At 42.2% G+C, this 23048-nt stretch overlaps 1 protein-coding gene across 5 annotated transcripts in view; it reads left to right on the top strand.

Moving 5' to 3' along the window:
* Window positions 1-23048, top strand: part of col11a1a (collagen, type XI, alpha 1a) — a 43902-nt gene that overhangs the window by 15220 nt on the left and 5634 nt on the right. For 4 of the 5 annotated variants that reach the window (XM_019867143.1, XM_019867142.1, XM_019867141.1 and 1 more), the window contains 49 exons: window positions 1990-2055; window positions 2227-2268; window positions 2336-2398; window positions 3254-3328; window positions 3457-3540; window positions 3936-3992; window positions 4870-4923; window positions 5015-5068; window positions 5579-5632; window positions 5747-5800; window positions 6007-6060; window positions 6437-6481; window positions 6714-6767; window positions 6880-6924; window positions 7582-7635; window positions 8184-8228; window positions 8354-8407; window positions 8997-9041; window positions 9924-9977; window positions 10059-10103; window positions 11238-11291; window positions 11385-11492; window positions 11569-11622; window positions 12098-12151; window positions 12281-12325; window positions 12453-12506; window positions 12655-12699; window positions 13558-13611; window positions 13988-14041; window positions 15359-15412; window positions 15560-15667; window positions 16837-16926; window positions 17081-17134; window positions 17290-17397; window positions 17484-17591; window positions 17730-17783; window positions 17889-17942; window positions 18048-18155; window positions 18865-18918; window positions 18997-19050; window positions 19190-19243; window positions 19313-19366; window positions 19713-19820; window positions 20025-20078; window positions 20228-20281; window positions 20433-20486; window positions 22271-22324; window positions 22440-22547; window positions 22845-22898. In XM_019867143.1, coding sequence (XP_019722702.1) covers window positions 1990-2055; window positions 2227-2268; window positions 2336-2398; window positions 3254-3328; window positions 3457-3540; window positions 3936-3992; window positions 4870-4923; window positions 5015-5068; window positions 5579-5632; window positions 5747-5800; window positions 6007-6060; window positions 6437-6481; window positions 6714-6767; window positions 6880-6924; window positions 7582-7635; window positions 8184-8228; window positions 8354-8407; window positions 8997-9041; window positions 9924-9977; window positions 10059-10103; window positions 11238-11291; window positions 11385-11492; window positions 11569-11622; window positions 12098-12151; window positions 12281-12325; window positions 12453-12506; window positions 12655-12699; window positions 13558-13611; window positions 13988-14041; window positions 15359-15412; window positions 15560-15667; window positions 16837-16926; window positions 17081-17134; window positions 17290-17397; window positions 17484-17591; window positions 17730-17783; window positions 17889-17942; window positions 18048-18155; window positions 18865-18918; window positions 18997-19050; window positions 19190-19243; window positions 19313-19366; window positions 19713-19820; window positions 20025-20078; window positions 20228-20281; window positions 20433-20486; window positions 22271-22324; window positions 22440-22547; window positions 22845-22898 — 3060 coding nt within the window. Of the gene's footprint in view, window positions 1-765; window positions 1054-1989; window positions 2056-2226; window positions 2269-2335; window positions 2399-3253; window positions 3329-3456; window positions 3541-3935; window positions 3993-4869; window positions 4924-5014; window positions 5069-5578; window positions 5633-5746; window positions 5801-6006; window positions 6061-6436; window positions 6482-6713; window positions 6768-6879; window positions 6925-7581; window positions 7636-8183; window positions 8229-8353; window positions 8408-8996; window positions 9042-9923; window positions 9978-10058; window positions 10104-11237; window positions 11292-11384; window positions 11493-11568; window positions 11623-12097; window positions 12152-12280; window positions 12326-12452; window positions 12507-12654; window positions 12700-13557; window positions 13612-13987; window positions 14042-15358; window positions 15413-15559; window positions 15668-16836; window positions 16927-17080; window positions 17135-17289; window positions 17398-17483; window positions 17592-17729; window positions 17784-17888; window positions 17943-18047; window positions 18156-18864; window positions 18919-18996; window positions 19051-19189; window positions 19244-19312; window positions 19367-19712; window positions 19821-20024; window positions 20079-20227; window positions 20282-20432; window positions 20487-22270; window positions 22325-22439; window positions 22548-22844; window positions 22899-23048 lie in introns of all 5 variants that reach the window. The other variant, XM_019867138.1, reaches the window with a different exon arrangement.

Here is a 23048-nt window from a genome sequence, read left to right as displayed (position 1 = left end):
TTGAACAACATATGCTGCGTTTCCCGTCATCCAAGAAGCTTGGTTTTGCGTGTTCGGTTCAGAACAACGATCAGCACAAACCAAAGCTTTGCCACAGCCAGCTATCGACTTGCTTTACCTACCGCAGCGTCTGATGATTTGGATGCGATGACACAGGCGCCTTCAAAGCTATCATTTGACTGCACGCATTCGTGCCAGCTAAACCTGTGTGATCGCATTCTTTTTTTGATGCTCACCCAAATTGAATCGACAAGTTGGAATGAAAGAAATGAGTGTGCCAAGTGATTGTGGTTTAGCGGCGATATCCAAATTTGTGAATTTGCCGTCAATCCTGAATGATTGAGCTCACGAAATGACAGTTCGACATTTATTCCTGCCTCTCGTTGTTTCGGTATCAGTAAATTGTAGGATATGATACGGAGCAAAAGAAGGCTGAAATAATATTCATTTTGTCGTGACGTGAGTGTGTGTGCATTAACACTCTTGACTGTATTTGAAGCGATCATGATAACACCTTTTGTATTAGGTGGTAATTTGACATTTGATATCTAAAGGTTGACAATAATGACAATAAAACCAAAAGAAATCTTTCCAATACAATTGCTGTTTTCCTTTGAATACTCAAGGTGTTACCATTCTTAATGATACCAATACATTTGCAAATGCTCTGATCACTTCTAAAAAAAAAAAAAGGTTCACCATTTGCTTAACTAACATTCTGCTGGCCATTGCTTCCTTTCTTCTTCGCTTTTGTAACAACCCAAGGCTGTGGAGGAGGATGTTGTCGGTGTCTATGTCACCGAAGCCCCTCCCGTTACGCCGGAGCCCGCCGTTGTCCCAGAAACGGCGGAAAACGTGGACGCTGGCGCGGAAGCATATGACTTGAAGGAATATGATGACCTAAAGGAGTATGACTTGGGAGAGGTTGACAACAGGTTGTATGATTATGGGGCATATGATGAGTACGGCCCCACCCCCTCTAAATCTACTGCCGCCTATGACGAGGAATTGGGGCCTGGGGTGGCTGCTGAAACGGACGTTTCCCAGAGCGCCGTAAGTATTCGCACCCAGACTCGAAGGCCGAGGGGTGTGTGTGCATGTGTGCACGTTTTAGGGGCTTATTCTATCTTCCGGTTATCATCTTTCCTAGTGGGCATGAATAATGAATCACTGGCATGCTGCGTGTGACGTCGATCCTACTGATGGTTTGCTGGTGATTTGATTGACTTCTAAGAGTGACACATGACACGTGCATCTCATTGTTTGGGTTTGTCACAACAGAATGCTTCACTTTGTAGATTCTGACCTTGAAAGCGTAGCATTCCAAATGATCTTGTTTGTTTTGACATCTCTCCACACCAAACCGCCACCCGTCTAAGTAGACCCCCGTTAACGAATCAGGCGCACCTCCAGGATCTTGGCGATAGATTAATAATCTATCATCAAGATCTGTTTTGGCTCACCAAGCAGACTCTCTGTGACATACGCCCAATTCGGCCATTAATTCCACATGAAGTGGGTCACCAACCTCTAATTCTACTCTCTATGAGTCTGAAGTGACCCCCCACCCATAATCCTCAACCATTCAGACAACTGTCATCCAGAAACACCATCACCAACAATTGAATCCAAATTGGTTTGCGCACAAATACGAATGTGAATGCATTTCCCCTTATTTTTCTGTCTCCGGGGTTTGCACGTCTGGAATAGCTTGCTCGACATCAGATATTGCTCTAGATGATCACCGTTAGCCACCCTGCACAATGCCAATGCAGTCACTGTATTGCTCCACATCAAGCGCACTCGTCCAGGGGTCACCCCCCCCTGCTCCACATATCACTAACATATGCCTGTTTAGTCATTTCACTCCCAAGTGTTGCACTTAAATCCTCCCTCTGGCGCCCACGTATAAACAATACATGACACCCAGTATACAGTCTTGACGGACTGAGCAAAATGTCTACCTCTTTGCTGTCTTTCTAACCTCAGGTTGCTGGAGCTGGAGGAACCTTTGGCCAAAAGGGAGAGAAGGGCGAGCCCGCTGTGATTGAACCTGTAAGACCCCCAAATTTGGTGATCAGGGACTCGCAATACCCAATCATTTATTTCTGGAAAGATTTGCTGTCGTGTCAAATCCAATGACTCGGAGTCAACCCGTTTTGTTTTTACGCTCTGTTTTTCTACTGCTAGTGTTTGTGGTGGTGAAACAATATTTGTTTTTTCAAGGGCATGCTGATTGAAGGACCACCAGGACCCCCTGGTCCAGCTGTGAGTATATATGACTATAGAAAGAAATATGCTATTTGTCGGCTAACTTACTGTTGTCTTTGAAAAGGGTCTTCCTGGTCCCTCAGGCCTACAAGGGCCACCTGGTGCTGCTGGAGATCCTGGTGACAGAGTGAGTTTATTTATCTATTATATATATATTTTTTTTGAGGGTTGTGGGAGGGGTGATTTTTGCAAAATTTTGCAAAAAGACTCCTCTTGTCCAGAAAGTTATCTTTGGGGACTTTATAGCAGTGTATGCTCTTGTATGTTGAATGTTGTACAAGTGCATATCGTGCCCACCACAACTGTACCATTCCCACTGTGATGCGAAAATGTGGACGCCAAAATTCTGACGCTGGTGACACGGTCAGCAATTAGCCTATTGTTGTCCTGAAGTGTGAAACGCATTTCTGACTTGCATGTTGTTTTAAGTTAATTATGATCTCAGCAACTGCTGAAGTTAATTACATCTTGCACAGGATTTCAGTGTGTGTGCATACTAATCACTTAATCGGTTAGGAGACCCGGAGGTCAAAACTGCTGCGTTTGCACAATACCTCAAAAATGTCTTTGTCACGTCAAATCAAATTGTTGTACAGTGAAAAGTCTCGCGAGCTGCTGTATCAAATCGACAGCTATTTACCTCGTTTGAGTGCTTGGCATTGTGTTGAAGTGGCCGACATGACATTGGCTTCAGCCACTCTGTTGGCTTATCGATGCACTATTGCGGCATTCTATCAAGGGGCCTGCTGTCCTTGTACGGGGGGCCTGCTCAAGACTTCACAATATGAATTTAAATTAAAACAAGATATACTTGATGAAGTTCCTCACCATGGAGTGCTGTATTTGCATTTGGTGACACTGTTAATAACAATTAGCGTCCACTCATTTACTCAAAGCCCCACAATTCAACTCTTTATTTTCCCTCACTTGATGTTTGACAGTGACTCATGTATTATTATTCTTTAAATGCGATCCACTTTAGGGTCCTCCCGGTCGTGCTGGTTTGCCCGGTGCTGACGGCCTGCCTGGGCCCCCTGGTACCATGCTGATGCTGCCGGTAGGTTCGACCAACATTTAAACACTTCAACCAGAGTCATTTTTGTCCCCTCGTATAATGAGGGACAATTACTAACGCACCGATGAACCTTTTCTTGGCCTTTGTGTGCGTATATTTGTGTGTAACAGTTCCGCTTTGGCGGCGATGGTGAGAAAGGTCCGGTGGTGTCGGCCCAAGAAGCCCAAGCTCAGGCCATCCTTTCCCAGGCCAGAGTAAGTGGACAAGGATATGAAGTGAAAGACTGGAAAACATGACGTGCTTTTTGCGGGTGAATTTAGGTGGGAATAATGGCTTTCACTTTGCATTGAGTAAAAATAGCAAAATATCCCTAAAACTCAAGCTCATAACAAATACACAACTTTTACAACATACATATTTTGTCAAAAGGTTTCATGATAAGGTTTTAATGAAATATGATGACGATGAAATTATGTACACAGCTATATCAGTATAATGAAAATGATATCTACAAATTTATAAAAGCATGTTAGCATTTTTTTTCTGGGTTAAAATGTGATAGCTAGACAGAAATTTGTGTTAAAAGCTTCTAGATAGATACAGCATATGAATCATCTTCATGATGATTAATTTGGTATTTATCTTGCAGCTGGCTATGAGGGGCCCCCCAGGGCCGATGGGGTTGACAGGAAGATCGGGGCCAGTGGTGAGTAATTTATTTCAATGACTCACTTCAATGACTTTTTTTTTTTTTCACAAATATCATCCCGGAACCGTGAAACTTCCCCAAGGTACATGCAACAAAAGTAATTGCAATGAAACATGTTCAGAATTGAGGTCCTTTTCTCAACATGTTTTACTTTACTGTGGCTTGACAAGTTTTATGGCACGATTTCCATTCCACTTAAATTAAGCAATCGCGTGAGGTGCATCATTGCATTGCTGCAAAGTTCCAACCGGATCGTTTGTATGAAAAAGTTGTTGCATCAGCATTTTGGGGCTCAGTGTCAGCATGCATACCACCTGCTTGTTACTATCTTGGTGCTAAAAGCTGCCTGGGAAATGCACTTCTCTCTAACCCCCCGCCCCCACCTCTCATTTGGGCTTGTTGATACACGATCCACTCATTATCTGCTGCCAAAAGCACACCCACAATGCCTCTGTGAAATCTGCCTTTCACTGGTTGCAGTCCAAGTGTAATCATCTCCAAAAGCATCTTTCTTTATATCATGTTTTGAGTCACCTTTAGATTATTTAACATACAAAACATTGTTGTGTGCCCTGATTTTGTTACTTCTAAGGCTTCATGGGGCTGTATCGAATACGCATGCAACAACCACGTATATAGACAGATTTGAATTAGGAAAAATAGTTTGAAGATTGTATTCGTATTTACAGGACGTCTTTGGTTGCAGTCTTCAAGCACATGTCAATCTTGTTGAGGCCCATTCCAAAGGGATTTATTGTAGCTAAACACTTCCCCCTAGTGGTTCGAGTTGACCAAACCCTCCCGTTGTTGGAGAAAAGTGCCAGGGTGACAATGTGATAGCCAGCTTGTTGAATTTATTCTGTCTCCTGTCAAGGGTCTACCTGGATCAACTGGACTGAAAGGCGAAAGTGGAGATCCTGGTCCTCAGGTGAGAAGCTTGTGTTTCAACCAGCAAATGGGAACTGGAAGCCACTCCAGGACACTGTTTGTGACTGAGGGGTTTCTCATGTGTCTCCAAGGGGCCCCGTGGCATCCAAGGGCCACCAGGACAAACCGGAAAAGCTGGCAAGAGGGTGAGTGAACTCAATGACCCCGGTACTCTCACTGAGGCGCTTGTTCGAATCTCCGTGTTTGTTGTGTGTGGATTTGTTTGTACCTGCTGCTCACACGCTGAGAGGATTATTTACAACCCAACAAACAATCGCTTGATAAGTGCTTAAAGGCCCGTGCAGCTTCCAATCCTCGGATCAATTGCCGCCCTATTTAATCTGTCTGAAAATGTCAAAGCGAGTCAGAAAGCGAATCGGGGACGTGCGGGTCCAATTTGTGTCACGGGCCAAGCGTAATTGATTACGAATGAACATAAAACAGCCTAATATGAATGAGTGACTCAAACTGGAGACATTAGTTGATGTTTTTTGAACACAATAAAAAAAAAATCTTTTACTTTGAAATGACAAATTTCACCAAAACACAATGCATGTGTTTTATTTAATTTGCTCAAAATCCTACAAACCGCCTGATGGTAAAATTGCTACACTTTGTTGCAGTACGTATATGCTCAAAGTAACTTGTGTTTCTAGGGTCGTGCCGGAGCCGACGGAGCACGTGGAATGCCCGGAGAGCCAGGCAGCAAAGTACCAAATACCATTAGCACTTATTGTGCAATATATTCACATTTGTGGTTCAACAAATGGCGCAATAGCACACTTATGGTGCTGTGAGTTGACAGTCTTATCGTTCTGAAACAGGGTGACCGAGGCTTTGATGGGCTCCCCGGACTGCCTGGTGAAAAAGGGCACAGGGTAACATTTCCTTTTGTCGAATATTTGTAATTTTTTCCTCAAAGTGATTTTTTTTTCCTTTTTGAAACTCAAATCCACATGAAAGGTTTTTCCAATTTGAACTGCATTATGAACCGAATACAAACAACAGAATATACTATTATTCCTTCTGTACGTTTCTTGAAAGGATTACGGGTTATCAACATGAAACTTCCTCTTTTTGTCAGGGTGAGCCAGGACCAATGGGACCGCCAGGTTCTCCTGGAGAGGATGGACAGAGAGTAAGTACTTCTTATTTTTAATACAGATCCAGGCTGAGTTAGAGAAAAGAAAGGGGAGGAAAAAAACACTAAACTGAAGTCATTCATTACAATTTTGAGTCGCATCAATCTATGGCAGAGACAATATGAAGGAGGGAGGAGGGCGGCCATGTTGAAGTTTTCCCCACTACTCGGCCTTTCAATACATGCTGTAACTACGTTCGACCATGTTTGGTTCACTACCATTTTGCTCGACAAAAACAGAAATTGAGTTTGAAATGCTGAGTGTCACAGATCACGTGTTCTATTTTGTATGGGGGGTTTGTATTATTTTGTTATGTTCTTATTAAATCTTGAATTCACGAAAAAACAAACTGATGTCTATTTCTCTCGACAGGGTGAGGATGGAGAGATCGGACCCAGAGGGTTGGCTGGGGAGAGTGTACGTTTGACTTGATTTTTATTTTTAACTTTTTCACTATTATTACATATTCTGAGCGTCCCAAATGTTTATACTCTATTCAAAATGAATGCATGTCTGATAGTGTGTTTCATCATGCTTTACCAAAAGTGTCCACCAGGGTCACATGTTTTTCCGATGTAGCATCAACATTTTCTTTTTCTTTTTTTTTTTTTTGTATGATTAATGATTGATTTCTTCTCATTCTTTGTAGGGTCCAAGAGGTCTCCTGGGACCTCGCGGTTCCCCTGGCCCTCCTGGCTCACCTGTATGTATCACCATCATTCTTACAATACTTTAGTTGATCGCTGAATGATATCGGTCACAGGTTTGTACTTTTCCTCATTTTTTTTTTTTTTTTACCTAATTGTCCCTCACAGGGTATTGCTGGAGTTGATGGACCTCCAGGTTCAAAAGGAAACATGGTAAGAAGATAACACTGTCTCTGTTTGTCTTTCAAATGTTTCCTCTCAGCTCTTAAGGCTCCATCATTTGTGACGGGAGTTGTGCTGTACTGTTTCTGCAATTTTGCACTGTCTACATTGGGCTGTTAACATTCCTTTGGGATTCACGGCCGTGAGGTTAGAGGTCATCCCCGTGCCTCAAAGGACCTACGGAGGAGAACCGTCATTTGCTCACACTGAGCCATGTGACCCTGACGTGATATCATATTTGTCATGGCATTTGCCATAAATAAAGGTCTGAAGGATCCTTTGCATTTTGCGCTGTTTCTCATCCTATCGAGTCATTTTGAAAAGTGCCGTGATCACTACCTCGGACTTGTTGTATGATCCCTTCGGACAAGAGAGTATGGCAAATTCCCTATAAAAGAGACAGAAAAATGTCGACAATAAAGTTGAGGGATGATTTTCACTTTGGGGGGCAATACTGCTCTCGTCCGTACATTGAATTTGAATAATTCCCGTTATTTTCATATTTACATTCCATGCTTCACTCTTGCAAATCCCGTCTTGACGCTTGTTAAAGGACGACACCTCCTTGCGTGATGATATTAACGTACACAATCCAAGTGACATTTTGGAGTTTAATGCAGACGTTGTGCTATTCTTCATTTTGTTTAGGGACCACAAGGAGAACCAGGACCACCGGGCCAACAGGGAATTTCAGGCACTCAGGTAAAGTCATTAATCACACTCTGTCTTAAAATCTTATGTCAAAACAAAGAGGGGGGCTTGTGGAAAAACTGCCATTCTGTATTATATTCCAAAGTGAAATTTAAAGCCTTCTCACTTGAAGACACTATAAGTGAACGCAACCTTCTCTGCCGCACCTGCTGGGGTTTTTTTGCAGTATTTTACAGGTGTTTTTGTAGTTCATTCACGTGATAGCATCCTACTCATGTTAATGGCATTCCGACAAGGGTGTCACACCTGTTGCTGCAAGCTGAAGTACCTCAAATGGTGTGCGCATGCACTCGTTAGCACACACAAAAAAGCTTTATTACACATCATTGCACACATTAAATGTTTAATCAAGCAGTCTCACATGAGTGCTAAATGCTAATGTGTCCACTGATCACCCCTCATTTAACACATACGCACGTACACACGAGCTTAACATTCTTCCAGCAGCTCAACTCTTGACAGTACTCCTCAGCTGATTGTGTTTTTGTTGTCATAGAAACCAAGGCTCATTTATTTCTTTGTACGCGTTTACTTCGTAGGGTCTTCCTGGTCCCCAAGGCCCTATTGGACCTCCTGGTGAAAAAGTATGGATTCAATTTATTTTTCTTTTTGTTAATTGCAAGCATCTAGTTTTATGCGCATACATTGGGAGGGAAATGTTTTATTGTAATCCCCCCCCCCCACAATATTTTTTTTTTGTCATCTGCAGGGTCCTCAGGGCAGGTCAGGGTTGCCTGGACTACCTGGTGCAGATGGACCCCCTGTACGTGGTCTTCACACCTGTATTCATGCATCCCGAAAACCAATATTCCATACACATGAACTGGCAATAAAGAAGAAACTTGCTCAATTGTGATTATTTTGGCCAGTGTAAATTGAAACCTAGTGGAGACTTGTGTCTGTGGTCTTCAACTTTTGCCATTTATGTTTCATGGCACGGCACGGTGGTCCACTGGTCAGCAACTGGTCTGCCTGATTTAAATTTCAACATCCGTGATGTTACATATGTCTCTGAAGATGGAATGTTGTTTCATTAGAGCTGTCTATCTGGAAAAAAAAAAAAAAAAACACTTTGTATTCGGTGCTGAGCGTACGTATCTCTTACTCACTTGTCAGCTCTTTGAGTGGAGCTGTTTGAGATTGCTGAAGAGCTAAATGTCACTCATGTTCATAAGTCCGGTGCACAAGCAAATTATACAGAAAACGGCTGAAATGCTTCAATGTTGCCATTTTTCAGACTGATTCATTTGCTCTCATTCCATGTCGACAAAGCAACACATCCTGACAGAGCATTTCACATCTCCTTGTGTCACTTTTAGTGTGATCTGCCTAATCTGATTTTGTTTTTAAAGGGTCATCCTGGCAAGGAGGGTCCACCTGGAGAAAAAGGAGCCCAAGTAGGTGCCTTTTGGAAACCAGTCTCGTCTTTTTACCAAGATGAATCTGAAATAAATAAATAAACCGAAATGATGATTTATGACACAATTAAACTTTTTTGGTCATTACTTTGCTTTATTAGTCCACCCTGAAGAATTACTTTGTGTTGTATTCATGATATGTACTAAAGATAATCAATGGTGATGAATGAAGTTAAATTATGAGAAAATACATGTGCTTAATGTAAGCGAATTTTCATGTTAAGAAACATTCATCGCATTTGGAAACACCACAGCAGTTAGTATTATTTTATTTCTCCACCTCTGAATCAGTACATTGACTCTATCCCATATATTTATTTAGGATTTGTTAATCAACATTATGATTATCTTCTTGGTTGAACAGAACATTATCCTTTGCCAAGAAAAGAAAGTGATACAATTTATTGAGCCAAGTCACCCTTGACATTTGAAATGAGATGGCAAACCACCAAATAAAAAATTTTAAAAATCACAAAAATGATAAAATACTGAAATAATAACCTCATCTGAATGTACTGACAAATAGTGTTTCATCATGGCTCTTTATTTGTGCACAAAGCTAATAATCTATTGTTTGAATGGCAACAGGTGGCTCGGCAGCGTTTTTGTTTCTTCTGCCATTTTATGGAATAGCATTTATATTAATCTGCCTGTCACTGTACGTCAGTGCCAGAGATAGATGACTAAAACGATATGTGGGATTAATGAATAACACTGTTAATAATCTCTCACTGCAGGCTAATTTGTCACGGCATCCTGGTCAGGAATCCCAGATTGAAAGCAACTTTGATAAATATAGAACAGATCGACGTATAAATATTTGGATGCAAAAGCTTTGATGCACCGTTATTTTTCTTTCAGGGTCCAGTGGGCCCGCAGGGTCCGATCGGCTACCCTGGGCCTCGCGGTGTCAAGGCAAGCTCTTTTGGCAATTTAATGCATCAGGAATAGTGTCGGAATTGTATCCTCATTTGATGAATGTTTCCTGTCCAACAGGGTGCTGATGGTGTGAGAGGGCTGAAAGGTTCAAAGGGAGAAAAGGTAAGACCAAGATACTAACCGCTCTCAATACCATGTAACCCGAGTGAGGGACGTGAATTCTCAATGTTTGTGGGTAAATACCGAAGTAGCTTTTCATTGTTCAGATCATAAAGTTATTTTATGTATCATTTTATGTATCCTTTTAAAGAAGCAATGCGAAAGGTGTTCGCTGCTTGTCAAAACCAAATACAGCAAAGGGGCCATTGCCAGTTTGCCATACCAAGAGAGTTTAAAAGCACTTTACATTTATGACACCACTAATATAAGCAGAGGAGACACTTTGTTTAAAGTACATATGCCAACTCTTAGACCCCCATCTTGAAAAAGGCTTTTCAAAAGCAGTGGGTGCATTTTTATTTGCAAAGTGACATTGCCCACTACTGGCCTGGCATACGCATTTTGCCAGTTTGTGTGAATTGGGGATAGCTTTGTCACCATTTTCATCATGAACTGAATTTTTGGAAACAATTCTACCAATGACGACGACTTCACTTTTCTCTCGTTTCTGGAGAGAAATAGACCACTTGAAACAAAGTTTGAGGAGGCCGCCTGTATTCAAGCTTAAGCTTCTGTAACCCGGGCCCGTCTTGGCCCTCCTCACGTCCGTCTGAATCCTTTGAGCTCTTGCCTCGCAGAGGTCAGAAGATGGCCTCCTCCGGTGGATACAAAGACTTGTGTGAACGTGAATCTGTCGTGCCCAAGGCGTCTCACTTTCAAAGAACAATTCACTTCATCTCAAGCCGTTTGAAGTTTTTGTGCATGGTGTCACCACGCAGAATTTCAACGAATCACTCTTTGAAGTGTCAGAGATGGCCGGTCACTTGAGATCGATACGACTTCTATTGGATAAAGTACACCATCTGACTGTGTGATATTGTTGTTACCATAGTGACAGGCGTTCATGTGTATAGTTCCTGAATCATGAACGCACGTGATTTAAACTACTGAGCCTTGCGGGGTAAAGGTTTTGTCATGAATAAGGGATGGGATTGACCTCGTGCGTATGAGCGTATGAGATGTGATGCAAGCAAAGCTCAACTATCCATCACATCAGGTGTGAAATGACTGATCGCTTGCAAAGAAGCAATGAGCAATTCTAGAAACATGCTGTAGGTTGTTCTTGTTTGGTTCTAGGGTGAAGATGGTTTCCCAGGTTTCAAAGGTGACATGGGAATCAAAGGAGACCGGGTGAGGAAGACTTAATCCACCTCATAAATTTCTTCCATCTCCAAGTCACAAGAGGTCATCATTTCATTTTTTTTTTTCTTAATATGGCATCAGGGTGAGGTTGGCATGTTGGGGCCTCGTGGAGAGGATGGTCCTGAAGGTCCCAAGGGAAGATCAGGGCCCAATGGAGAGTCAGGTCCCATAGGTCCTGCTGGAGAGAAGGTAATACGGCAAGTGTTCGTCGACACATTTCTGAAAAATATTTGTTATTGTGGCTTCATGATTTAATATTCCCCAGGGTAAACTGGGAGTACCGGGATTGCCAGGATATCCAGGAAGACAAGGACCGAAGGTAAATTACTCATTTTACTATCCAAGGTTGCTTTAAACCTTCACGATTGACCCCAAACTACCTTAAAAAAAATCAATAAAATGTGAAAATGAGCCATTCAACCACGATGTGCAAGTGTAAGCAAATGCCGTACATTGCATACAATCAGTGTAAGTATGGCGTTTTAATAATTCACGGAAATGACATGAAATGATCAAAGGTTGTGTGACTCAACATATTTGCACTTGTTTGATGTTTCCAATGCAACTTGACTGGGCATCACATTTTGGTAAGACGGTCTTTCATCGCCTGCTCCTGAAATGCAATTTGGCTCATTTGTCTTTTCTTTGACACCTTGGTGTATGAGTGCACGTGATCCTCATGTGTTCCTTTAAGATGTGTTCCTCATTTTAATAGCCTAATCTAATCTACACTTGTGATGAACACAGGACAAGGGCTCTATGTGATAGGATCCTTTTGCTCCCACTTTTGACAGGGCTCCAGTGGTTTCCCTGGATTCCCAGGGGCCAATGGAGAGAAAGGTGCCAGGGTAAGAAATGCACTCTTCCCTTATATGTCATTACAGCATCGTTAAGAGTATTACAAAATGAACAATGCTGGGTCGTGACAGATGAACTTTTTAATCTCATGTTTTAGTAATTGTTGCGCTCTCTAATAGGGTGTTGCAGGCAAACCTGGTCCAAGAGGACAAAGGGGGCCAACGGTATGTAACAATCAATGCATCATTTCCAGGTTACATGAATGCTCCTCAACCTTGAAATATAATATTTGGTTGTATCTACTTTGGTTGTCTCATGATAAAATGTTGCTTTTTTTTTTTTTTCTCTCAGGGTCCTCGTGGGGCTCGAGGAGCTCGAGGCCCAACAGGAAAGCCAGGCCCCAAGGTAGATGATTCAGTGATGGATGGTCAGAACATACAAGAAACGAATAGTAGTCAGACAAATGACGACTTTGAGCAATATCTGATCATCGGAAAGATTTTTGAATGCTTTGGAAAGATGGACTGATGATGATTGTTGCTGCGCCTTACAGGGTACATCCGGGAATGACGGTCCTCCAGGCCCGCCTGGTGAGAGAGTAAGTCCATGATGCATGAGTCTGATCCAACACGGTTTAGCAGTACTGTTCTTTGAATTTTAGATTTGTTGATTAGGCAACCACTATCCCTCCTTAAAAACAATGTTTGAGCAGGTAAGAAAATACCTGCTCATATGATTTAGCAACTGGATAATGCTGCTGTGACACACGTTCCCTTTTTATGCCTTTGCTTTCTGTTGATTGAGATGGCTACAGTGCTTGGTAAAATAACTATTTGACGGGTAAAAAAAGGACGCCCCCGCCCCGTCTCCCAAAAAAAAAAAAAAAAAAAAGTTAATTAAGGAATGCTGCAAGACTTGATCCACACACACTTTATGTGTCGATAAAATGAAGTCTAATGGAGTGTGCTGGCCGAACATCGCTGGGATCCAGCTTCTTGCTCAGAATGAACAGTTGATTTCAAAAGTACTTTGAATTGAAGGTTATTAATATTAAATGTACCTTTTAGACGTTAACCCTGCTCATGTTTGACCCCTTATTTCTCACATTGCTCTCTCTCCAATCTATTTTATTTCATCCCTTGACTACCTCTGTGTAATTGTGCAATTTCCAATCGCTTATTAAATCGAGGACTTTTTTATGACTCTATTAAAACTAAACAGACTGAACTTTCTAATAAAGCCCCTCTTGGTGGTCATTGCAATGTTCCTTTTATTCACTGGGGATTATTAGGAACCGCAAAACCTTATACGGTATTCATTAATTTGTTCAAACGGCACTTTTTGCTGTGACTATCAACTATCTTGTTGAAACGATTTTGGTATCTTTGATTTGCATGGAGGAGACAATATTTCCACACCTGTGTCATTGGTCTGACAGTTGATATATTCATTATAGGGACCTCAAGGACCTCAGGGGCCTGTGGGCTTCCCTGGACCAAAGGGACCACCTGTAAGTAGCTTACTACTTGAAGGCGATACAATATATGAAAATCAGATGATATGAGAACTTCATCCACCTTAGTGGTACCTAGACATATGTATAATTCCGTACAAATGAAATAGTCTAACTCAAAAGAAGATGGTTGGGACACAGGAACATCCCCATTAATTCTTTCAGCCCTGTAATAGTTATGTGGGTCATTAGATGTGTCGAGACAGATATTTCTTCTTTTGTTGCACCATATGACTTGCTTATAAAATGCTGCAATTGGAACTTCATATTTATTTATTTATTTATTTATTTATTTATTTATTTATTTATTTATTTTTACTGATGGCGACCGGTGTCCACCTCATGAATAAGAGTGTTCATTTCCTCCAAATAGGGACCACCTGGAAAGGATGGACTGCCTGGACACCCAGGCCAGCGTGGCGAGACGGTAAGTACTTCCATTATATATTCTTTGCTATTACATACTGTATGTCATAAGACACACAGGTCATCCAAATCCCCGCATTGATTTGAATGAGCCTCTCGCCAATTTTATTCCATACTTGAAATGCATCACCATTTGGACAAGGCTCAGAGGGCTAGACGTTCTTCTAAAAACTCGCACATTAACGCCTTATACGATACCTTCCGTTTCTGCTATCCGAACGACTACATACTCGTCATTAGAATGTTTATGGTCCTGGATTTATTGCTGAAGCGCACGCTCTGCAGGTGTCCAATATGTGGATGGATCACAGTCATAAACATGCTGAGGGGCTCCCAGGCCCACCAGCACAAGTTGCATTGCAGGAATTGCATATAAAGATTTTTTCAGAGAGTCAAGACGGAGCTCCGTTTCCACTAAATAATAAGTAATTTGGGGCAGCACTAGCTCACCGCTAAGAACTTGGATTTGTAGCCGTAGGGCCACTCGTTTGAGTCCCGAGGCGGCAAATTTGTAAACATGGCAAATAGCTGTCGGAGAGATGCGAGTGTGTGCAGTGATTGTTGTCAAGGTGTCCTTGAGCGAGGCACCACCCCACTCCCACTACTGTTTGTGTGTCCCTTTCACTCAGAATCTCTTCATGAATGAAAATGAAAAATCTTGATTGTGTTTTGGTTTAAATGTGAATGTATGATTTTCGTGGCTCGACGTGTCCTGGTGCTGACTGGCGACCAGAGTTTACGCAGCCACTCACAGCCCAAAGTCATCAGGGAGAGGCTCCACCTTCTCAAATGAGGACAAGTGCTATCAAAATAGATTTTGCAACAACAGTATTTATAGATTTTTTTTTTCTGTGGGAAATTCACAAAAGTGTAGCGTACCCTCTGAAGGGTAAAGAATGTTCATGCACATCCAAAGGGAATACAGCGCTGCATAAACCAATCAAGCGCGACTGTGAATTTATTCTGCAGCTTTTTTCACAACTAATTGTTCAGTATTTTCCACCCAACTCCCCAGAGAATTTTGTGTGTGTGTGTGTGTCTTCACAAATGGTGACATTCACACTGTTCTTGAGACAGCAGTCTGACATCCTCCTGAGATTCTGTCACGTTAAAAAGATATTTAAAAAAAAATGAGATGTAGGTGATGAAGTGATGCTGCTTAGGAAAACCCCATGTTTATTCAAAGTAATGCTATCACGCAATCACTGCACTCTTACCTGAAATGCATTTCTCTTAGTTCATTTTATTTTATTTTATTTCTTTATTTATTTTTGGGAGTGTGTATTTATCATTAATCAATGTGTCTATTTTCTTGCAGGGTTTTCAAGGAAAAACTGGTCCGCCAGGCCCAGGAGGCGTTGTTGGGCCCCAGGTAAAAAACAAAACAAACAAAAAAAAAAAAAACAAAGAAAAGGATTTCGAAAAAAATAAAAAACATCTATGAATGCATGTCGATATTAGACTGTGTGCAAAGTCACATCTACTTCTTGGGCTTCTGCTGAAATACATTTGACTTTAGGGACCCACTGGAGAGACTGGTCCTGTTGGTGAGAGAGGCCACCCTGGACCTCCTGGTCCACCCGGAGAGCAAGGTCTCCCTGGAGCTGCTGGAAAAGAAGGAGCAAAGGTATGTCAAGAAATGATGGTGGTAATTCATTCAACTAATTTTCCACAACAATAGTGGTGTGCCTCCCTACTTAAGTATACATTTGTGTTATGTCGCTATCATCGGACTTGATTTAGAGCCCATGGGGTATAGTCCTGACAAAAGAAGCAGCGGACAATGAACATACAATTTTTATGATACAATACATATCACTGGAAATGCTATGGTTAAATTCTTCCCTCGGTCAACATTTGAGAGCCCATTACGGACAGTCAGAAGACATTTTGTGGAAACAACTCCCCGTCACACTTAACCTGCATTGCATCCCTCCTCTCTCCAGTCTTGTGCTTTCATTTCCACCCCCATCTACCCTAAAACAGACAATCTAATCAAGTCTGTCAGCTAACTCTAAACACTTTACTACTCCCAGAGCCATTTCCCTCCCTCGTTTTCACTCAGGCCTCTGTTTTAGTATGCTAGGGACACTTTGCTGAAGTCCACGCAGCAGAGTCTGAATCCTTTTATAAGCCCCACCGGCTCTCCTGCGGCTGCGCCTCCCTGTTTGCAGTGTGCCCAATGGGAAGAACAAAGCTAGAACAAACTTTCCTGCTAAAAAAAAAAAAAAAAAAAAAGGGAAAATGTCATTCTCATCACTGCAGTTTTCCCCATATGGTATCACAATACGGTAGCAATATATTGTGCTTGAAAACAGTCACTGTACTCTTGCAATGGGCCTAAAACTTGCTATGTGAACTTTTAAATGAAGTTTGCAAATATTCAGTTTGAAACGAGTGATTTTTGATGCCTTTTTTCTCCTAATTTAAACAACAAAAATGTATAGAATGTAGAGAACAGTATGTGGTATATATATATATATATATATATATATATATATATATATGACTGATACATATATTGCATGTACTGTACATGTATATAATTTTAATTGTGTAAAGTCAAATAAAAGCATTATTCCTACTTTCAAAAAGAAAATCAAACCACCACTCTATACTATAGTTTTCCTTTTTAGAGTTACCAAAATGGTATTCTCAATAAATACAAGATGAGCAATAGCCAAGCCATTGAATGCCTCCGCTCGCATCGGATTGATCGTTGTCTATGTCGCAATGAAGTTGTTTTGATCGACAAATGCATCCGACCTACAGCGGTATGTTTGATTGTGCGTTCAGGGAGACCCCGGGCCGCAGGGTTCCTCTGGCAAGGATGGTCCCCCCGGCCTCAGAGGTTTTCCAGGCGAGAGAGGCCTACCTGGTGCCACGGTAAGGGCACTATCTGCAGTGCTTCTTTTCAGTTTCATGCCATATACAGCATGTCTACAAGTCTCGCTCTTTGATTTAATGTGAAATGTTGTCGGAGGTAGTACTGTATTGCTGAAGGAAATAACCTAGGTACTTCTTTTGTTTTCATCCTTAGGGTCCTGCAGGTCTGAAGGGAGGAGAGGGGCCCCAGGGTCCACCTGGTCCTGTTGTAAGTACTATAGGTCAATGGACTGTCAAATTTGATAACAGATATGTGTATATAATGATCGGATAGCATTAAAGTTCCAATCAAAGGCAATATCATTGTGGATATATTTTGCCTTTATTATTGACTTATTTTAATCTCTTTGTGTCTTTATGAAGGGTTCTCCTGGTGAGAGAGGTCCCGCCGGTTCAGCAGGTCCAATCGGCCTGTCTGGCAGACCTGGCCCTCAAGGTCCCCCAGGTCCCGCTGGGGAGAAAGGGGCACCTGTACGTATTGGAGAACATCTGTTCATACGTTAGTTTCTTTCCTTATCTATCAAAAAGGATGCAAACAAATGTCTTCACTGAATTAGGGTGAGAAAGGTCCCCAAGGTCCAGCTGGCCGTGATGGCGTCCAGGGTCCCGTGGGCTTGCCGGGACCTGCCGGACCACAAGGTCCACCCGGAGAGGATGGTGATAAGGTCAGTCAGTGTTTAAGCACTGCTGAACTCCTTGGTCGGCCTCTTAACTGAGCTCTAAAACTTAGATCGCTTTGATGACTGTCAAGGGTGATGCCCTTTCTTCGAGACAGTTAATTGACCTTTCTGTGTATTTCCCAGGGAGAGGTTGGCGAGCCGGGCCAGAAAGGAAGCAAAGCTGATAAGGGAGAACAGGTGGGTTCCAGAGGAATTCCCCTCACATTTACAAACGTCATTTGGCATTTTACATGCAGAACCATTTATATGTTTTTTTTTTTTTTTTTTTGTAATGTTTATTAGGGTCCGCCCGGACCAGCAGGTCTTCAAGGTCCCATTGGTGCCCCAGGTCCTGCTGTAAGTGTCCTTGTTTTGTCATGAACGAACCTGCCACGACATTACTGTACTATGTTATTGAACTTGTGTCGTTTTGGTGTCATATTCAAAACTGTTGGTTCCCAGGGAGCTGATGGAGAGCCTGGTCCCAGAGGTCAGCAGGGTATGTTTGGACAGAAAGGTGATGAAGGAGCCAGAGGTTTCCCTGGACCACCTGGTCCCATCGGCCTGCAGGTTAGAGGCATTGACTCATTTCCCTCAGTCGCTGTCCTGCCATAGATTTTTTTTTGACCTTGTTTAATGGTTTAAGGATGAAGCATCATTTCATATGATTTACAAAAGGCAGTCGTAGCGCCTAACATTGTTGACTTTAGAAACATTGTTAAAATGTATTATAGTTCCTCTGCACCGGGTTGCATGTAATTGACTTTTAAATAGAATTCAATCACTTGCCACCGACTTTCCATTAATTGCAGAGACCAACCTTCTCCACTCGTCTGCTTCTCTTTAGCACATTTAGCATTCTGCATAATTAGGCCACTAACGATTTAATCTCAGCGGACAACTTGACACAGATGAGATGAGGAATTATCATGCATCGCACAGAGGTTTTGTCATACCGAATTGACTTTCGAGCAGCGCGCACTCCATTTTAGGGCGACACACACTTATGGCTTAGGTCGAGCAGGTAGTTGAAGTAGCTGGGTGGGGTTTAGTTGTTGGTGGATAGATACAATCAATAGTGTTTGTGAGCAGTGTTTGTGGGAAGGACAATGCAAGAGAAAAGCTTGGAACAGAAAAAGTACAAAACTCTGCACAATTTTGCAGCGAGACAAATGCAATATATTTTACAAATTCCCATCAAATATTCCTGGAAAGTCACTTCAAATTGCCTAGCCCTTTCCGATTTTTTATTCATGGGCCTGTTTTTTTATATTCTCAGGGGCTTCCAGGACCTCCTGGTGAGAAGGGAGAAAACGGTGATGTTGGCCCCATGGTAAGAAACGCAACCTCTACTTTGACACAGTTAAGATGTGCACAGTTGATACCCAACTGTATTGTTTTCTGTCTCTAGGGTCCTCCTGGCCCCCCTGGTCCTCGAGGTCCTCAGGGTCCTAGTGGAGCTGATGTACGTATGATTAAATTTGATGCACTTAGACTGACTAGTGGCTGCGCTCGACAGCTGCGACAGTAAATGGATTGCCTGTGGATTTACGAGCTTTCCAGTCATCAACAGTTGTACTGCAAGTCATTTGTCTGAATTGCAGGGCTCACAAGGTCCTCCAGGCGGCGTGGGTCCCGTTGGCTCAGTGGGAGAAAAGGTACGAGTCAAAACATGGTGTGCTGTCCTCAACAATCATTTCAGTCACTGAGATTTGTCTTTCTGCAAGGGTGAACAAGGTGAGGCCGGGAACCCCGGACCACCTGGAGAGCCCGGCACTGGGGTACGTTATCTGTATTTTGTTGACAGCACAGTGGCATTTTCATAGTGAAGTCATCTGGCTTTTTAGACCCCCATCATAACCGCGGCCCAACCAGTTGTCAAGTTTTTCACATTTGCAAATAATTGTTACGTGAATGATATTTTAGAAATTCAGGCGTGACGGTGAAGCTTTGGTTTTTGCGTCCATTCAGACAACCACAAACAGCTCTTTCAGTCGTGATTAATTTGTATTTTGCAATAATTCACATTTTTGGAAAACATGAGATGGTATTCCAGTTTTGTGAATGATGCTGACTTTGCAAGTCAATTTTAACGTCATTTACCCTTTATTGACCCAATTATGACAGGGACCCAAAGGCGAGAGAGGAGAGAAGGGAGAAGCAGGACCTCCTGGCGCTGCTGGACCCGCTGGTGCCAAAGGTCCCCCCGGAGATGATGGCCCAAAGGGTAACCCCGTAAGTATTGTCAAATCTGCTGCTTGACATGAGACCTACTACATCGATCTCAAAGTCTTTCTGATTTTTTTTTATTTTTAATTTATGATTGCTTGCTCATGGAATGTATTGCTGTGAGAGTATCGGCTACATTGTCATTAAAAGCAGCATCGCCAACTCATCTCATCTCTTTTTCTTCAATGACAATTTGTTTGCTTTGAAAAGGGGCCCGTCGGATTCCCTGGAGACACTGGTCCTCCCGGAGAGCCAGGTGTTGCTGTGAGTATTGAAATCCTCCGGCAACATTTACTTGGCTTTCAACAATTCTTTTGAATTCTGATTAAAATGTTGGTTGATTTGCATTTAGTAGGGCCGATTATTTAAATTATTATTATATTTTGGGCAACATCCGTATTTGTATTCATTAGGGCACAGATGGAGAACCAGGAGAGAAGGGAGACGATGGTGAAACTGGCCAGGCAGTAAGTTGTTCACATCTATATTGGGGGGTTTGAATCTGCATGTAGGCAATGTTCTCAGCGTTCTTGTCACCGCTATATCGCAGATTTCAAGCAAACGTTTTAATTCACCGTAAGAGATAACATAACATTGTGTTTCTTTGCTGATCTCAAGGGACCCCCAGGTCCATCAGGGGAAGCTGGCCCACCTGGACCTCCTGGCAAAAGAGTAAGTCCATTGCTATTATGGTGATTGCGATTGACTTTTCCGTATGATCCAGGCAACGCTACAAGTCGCATATTAAAATGTATAGTTCTGGAGTGACCTCATATCAATGCTGTCAATGTCTGAGAGTTGTCGTCTATGAGCCAATGCGAGTGTCACGTGTTGTCTTGAAATAAATGAGACAGTGCCTGTCCTCCTAAACAGCTCGGTCTTGTCACGTCGCCCGCACTCCAGCCCGAGTGATTCTTTTTCATTAAAAAATAAAGCAGGGATAACAAGAGGTGGAGATTTCAGGCGAACATGCTGTGAGCGAAAGACGCTCTGCAGTCTGATGGGAAACGAACAGTGAGATTTCAAAATCGGGAATCCTTTTTTTTTCCCCTCCCTCTACGCACAAGAAATGGAAAAAAAAAGGCTTATCGAGTAATTGATCCTTGATTCCTTTAAATCTTCTTCAAAATGAGAGCCACTGCAAGTGTGACACATTATTGATTCCATGCTGCCATCTGACAGCTGCTGCAAAGCGGATTCATAACATGGATGTGGAACCATTGCTAGTGGGATGTTTGAGTTGCATCAAGGAATGTTAAACAGAATACGATTAGGTCATTTTTTGATTCCGCTTATTGGATTATTAAAAGCAGTCTTTTGGGAATCCTTGTCAAATTAAGACATTCAGCTGGACTAAAAGCTCTATATATTACGAATTAGATATGTGTGTGAAACTAAGCTGCTTTTTCAGATGTGAGCCTTCATGCTGACGGAAAATGAGGCAGTATTTTCTCGATTTGAAAAGTCACAAAATGGATTATGGTGGACTTTAGTTGGAAGAGGTAGTCCAGTCACTCCCTTGTTGAAATAACTATTGTACTAAAGTTAAATACAACTGAACTGTACCATGGTTATGATGGTTTTGGATTTTTCATTTTAGTTCGTTTTGAATTCCTTATTACAGCAAGTTTGTTCGGAAAACACGCCTACTCTGTGAACCTGGTGTATTTTGCTTGAAGTGAAATGTTTTGCGCTGATGAAGAGACACTCGAGCACCAGTTAATGTGAAAATGACAAGCTAATGAAAGCTTCAAAGCAGGAGAAGCTGGATGGGGTGTTAGAGTGTTCAATTTGGGCTTTCGATCAATAAGCACCCCGCCTTTGGCTGGCCACATGAGTCGAGCAAGTTGGTGGTGGAATGAGGAGAGAAAGAAGGACGAGCCTGCAAATGTGGACATGGGTACACCGCTGTCTTTTGATGAAACTTCAAGCAGACAAAACGAAGTCACTCCAATTGATCTTGACACAACTGAAGCAGTGTTCAAGACATTTGAAGTTGTGTACTCATGCTTGCCCTGGTTAATTTCTGAACTCTTTGAACAAAAATAGGCGATGATCAGTTTTCTGCAATGGCTTTAGAGATGTTTTTTCATGGCCGCTGGTTGCTAGGCGGGATTTTTGCCCAATAAGACAACGCCATAACAGAACAACATGGATTACTTTACATGACTTCAATTATTACAGTTTATGCAATAAAATCATTGCTCTTGAAAATACGTAAAATACAGGGAACTGTCGCCAAGAAAGAAAACGCCCTGTATAAAAGGAAAACCAAAAATGCCAATGCCATATATTGCCAATTTTACTTATTAAATTGAATAAAAGAAATACCTATCTTTTGTTATGGGCAGGCTCTGAAATGTGTCACAGACGATCGGTCACTTGTCTGCAAACAATGGCTGCATAATAACGTCAATTATATGTTGACATGCTAACAATGCTGTCCTCCTTCCCAGGGGCCTCCGGGAGCGGCTGGTGCTGAAGGCAGACAAGGAGAGAAGGGCGCCAAGGTAACAAAAACTTAATTAGATTTCTTGGCTTCAAGTGATATTGTTACATCGTGACTTTTACCAACTTGTACAACTTTCCCACATTTGCAGCAACTTCCTGTGTCTCTCTTCACAGGGTGAGGCTGGCTCCGAAGGTCCAGCGGGTAAAACTGGACCTGTTGGGCCTCAGGGACCTGCCGGAAAGCCTGGTCCAGAAGGTCTCCGTGGAATACCTGGCCCTGTTGTAAGTCTAAATACCAACAAGTATACCCAAAGTGCCTTCATACTTTGCCCCCACCAGCGCATCACGATAATAAAGTTCCGCCATTCAGTAAGAATTTTAACAGAGACAACTCCCTTCACGCAGAATTAAGGCGGATTAATGCAATACTGGCTCGAAAACAGGAGTTCATTCAGTGACTTCCCTTCCAATTAAAAATACGATAAGACATTAACTAGATGTCAGTGAAATATCCATTTCGCTTACGAACACAGAAAATGAGGAAATACAAAAGCTGGACTGTTGTCATGTTTTTCACAGGGTGAACAAGGACTTCCCGGTGCTTCGGGACAAGACGGCCCACCTGGACCAATGGTGAGTACATCTCACCTCGGAAACAGGACGTCCTTCAGTTTGTTTTTTGGCTGCAGTCTTCATCATTTCTGTTTTTCGACTCACTTCCCTTCATTTTTTCCACTGTTATGATTTATTCAGGACCAAGAGGTTTTTCATTTTCATTTCTAC

Source organism: Hippocampus comes, unplaced genomic scaffold (assembly GCF_001891065.2).
Source record: "Hippocampus comes isolate QL1 unplaced genomic scaffold, H_comes_QL1_v1.1 scaffold322, whole genome shotgun sequence".
Classification (NCBI taxonomy): Eukaryota; Metazoa; Chordata; class Actinopteri; order Syngnathiformes; family Syngnathidae; genus Hippocampus; species Hippocampus comes.
The sequence above is the reverse complement of the archived record's forward strand: the minus strand, read 5'-3'. Positions and strand labels throughout refer to the sequence as shown.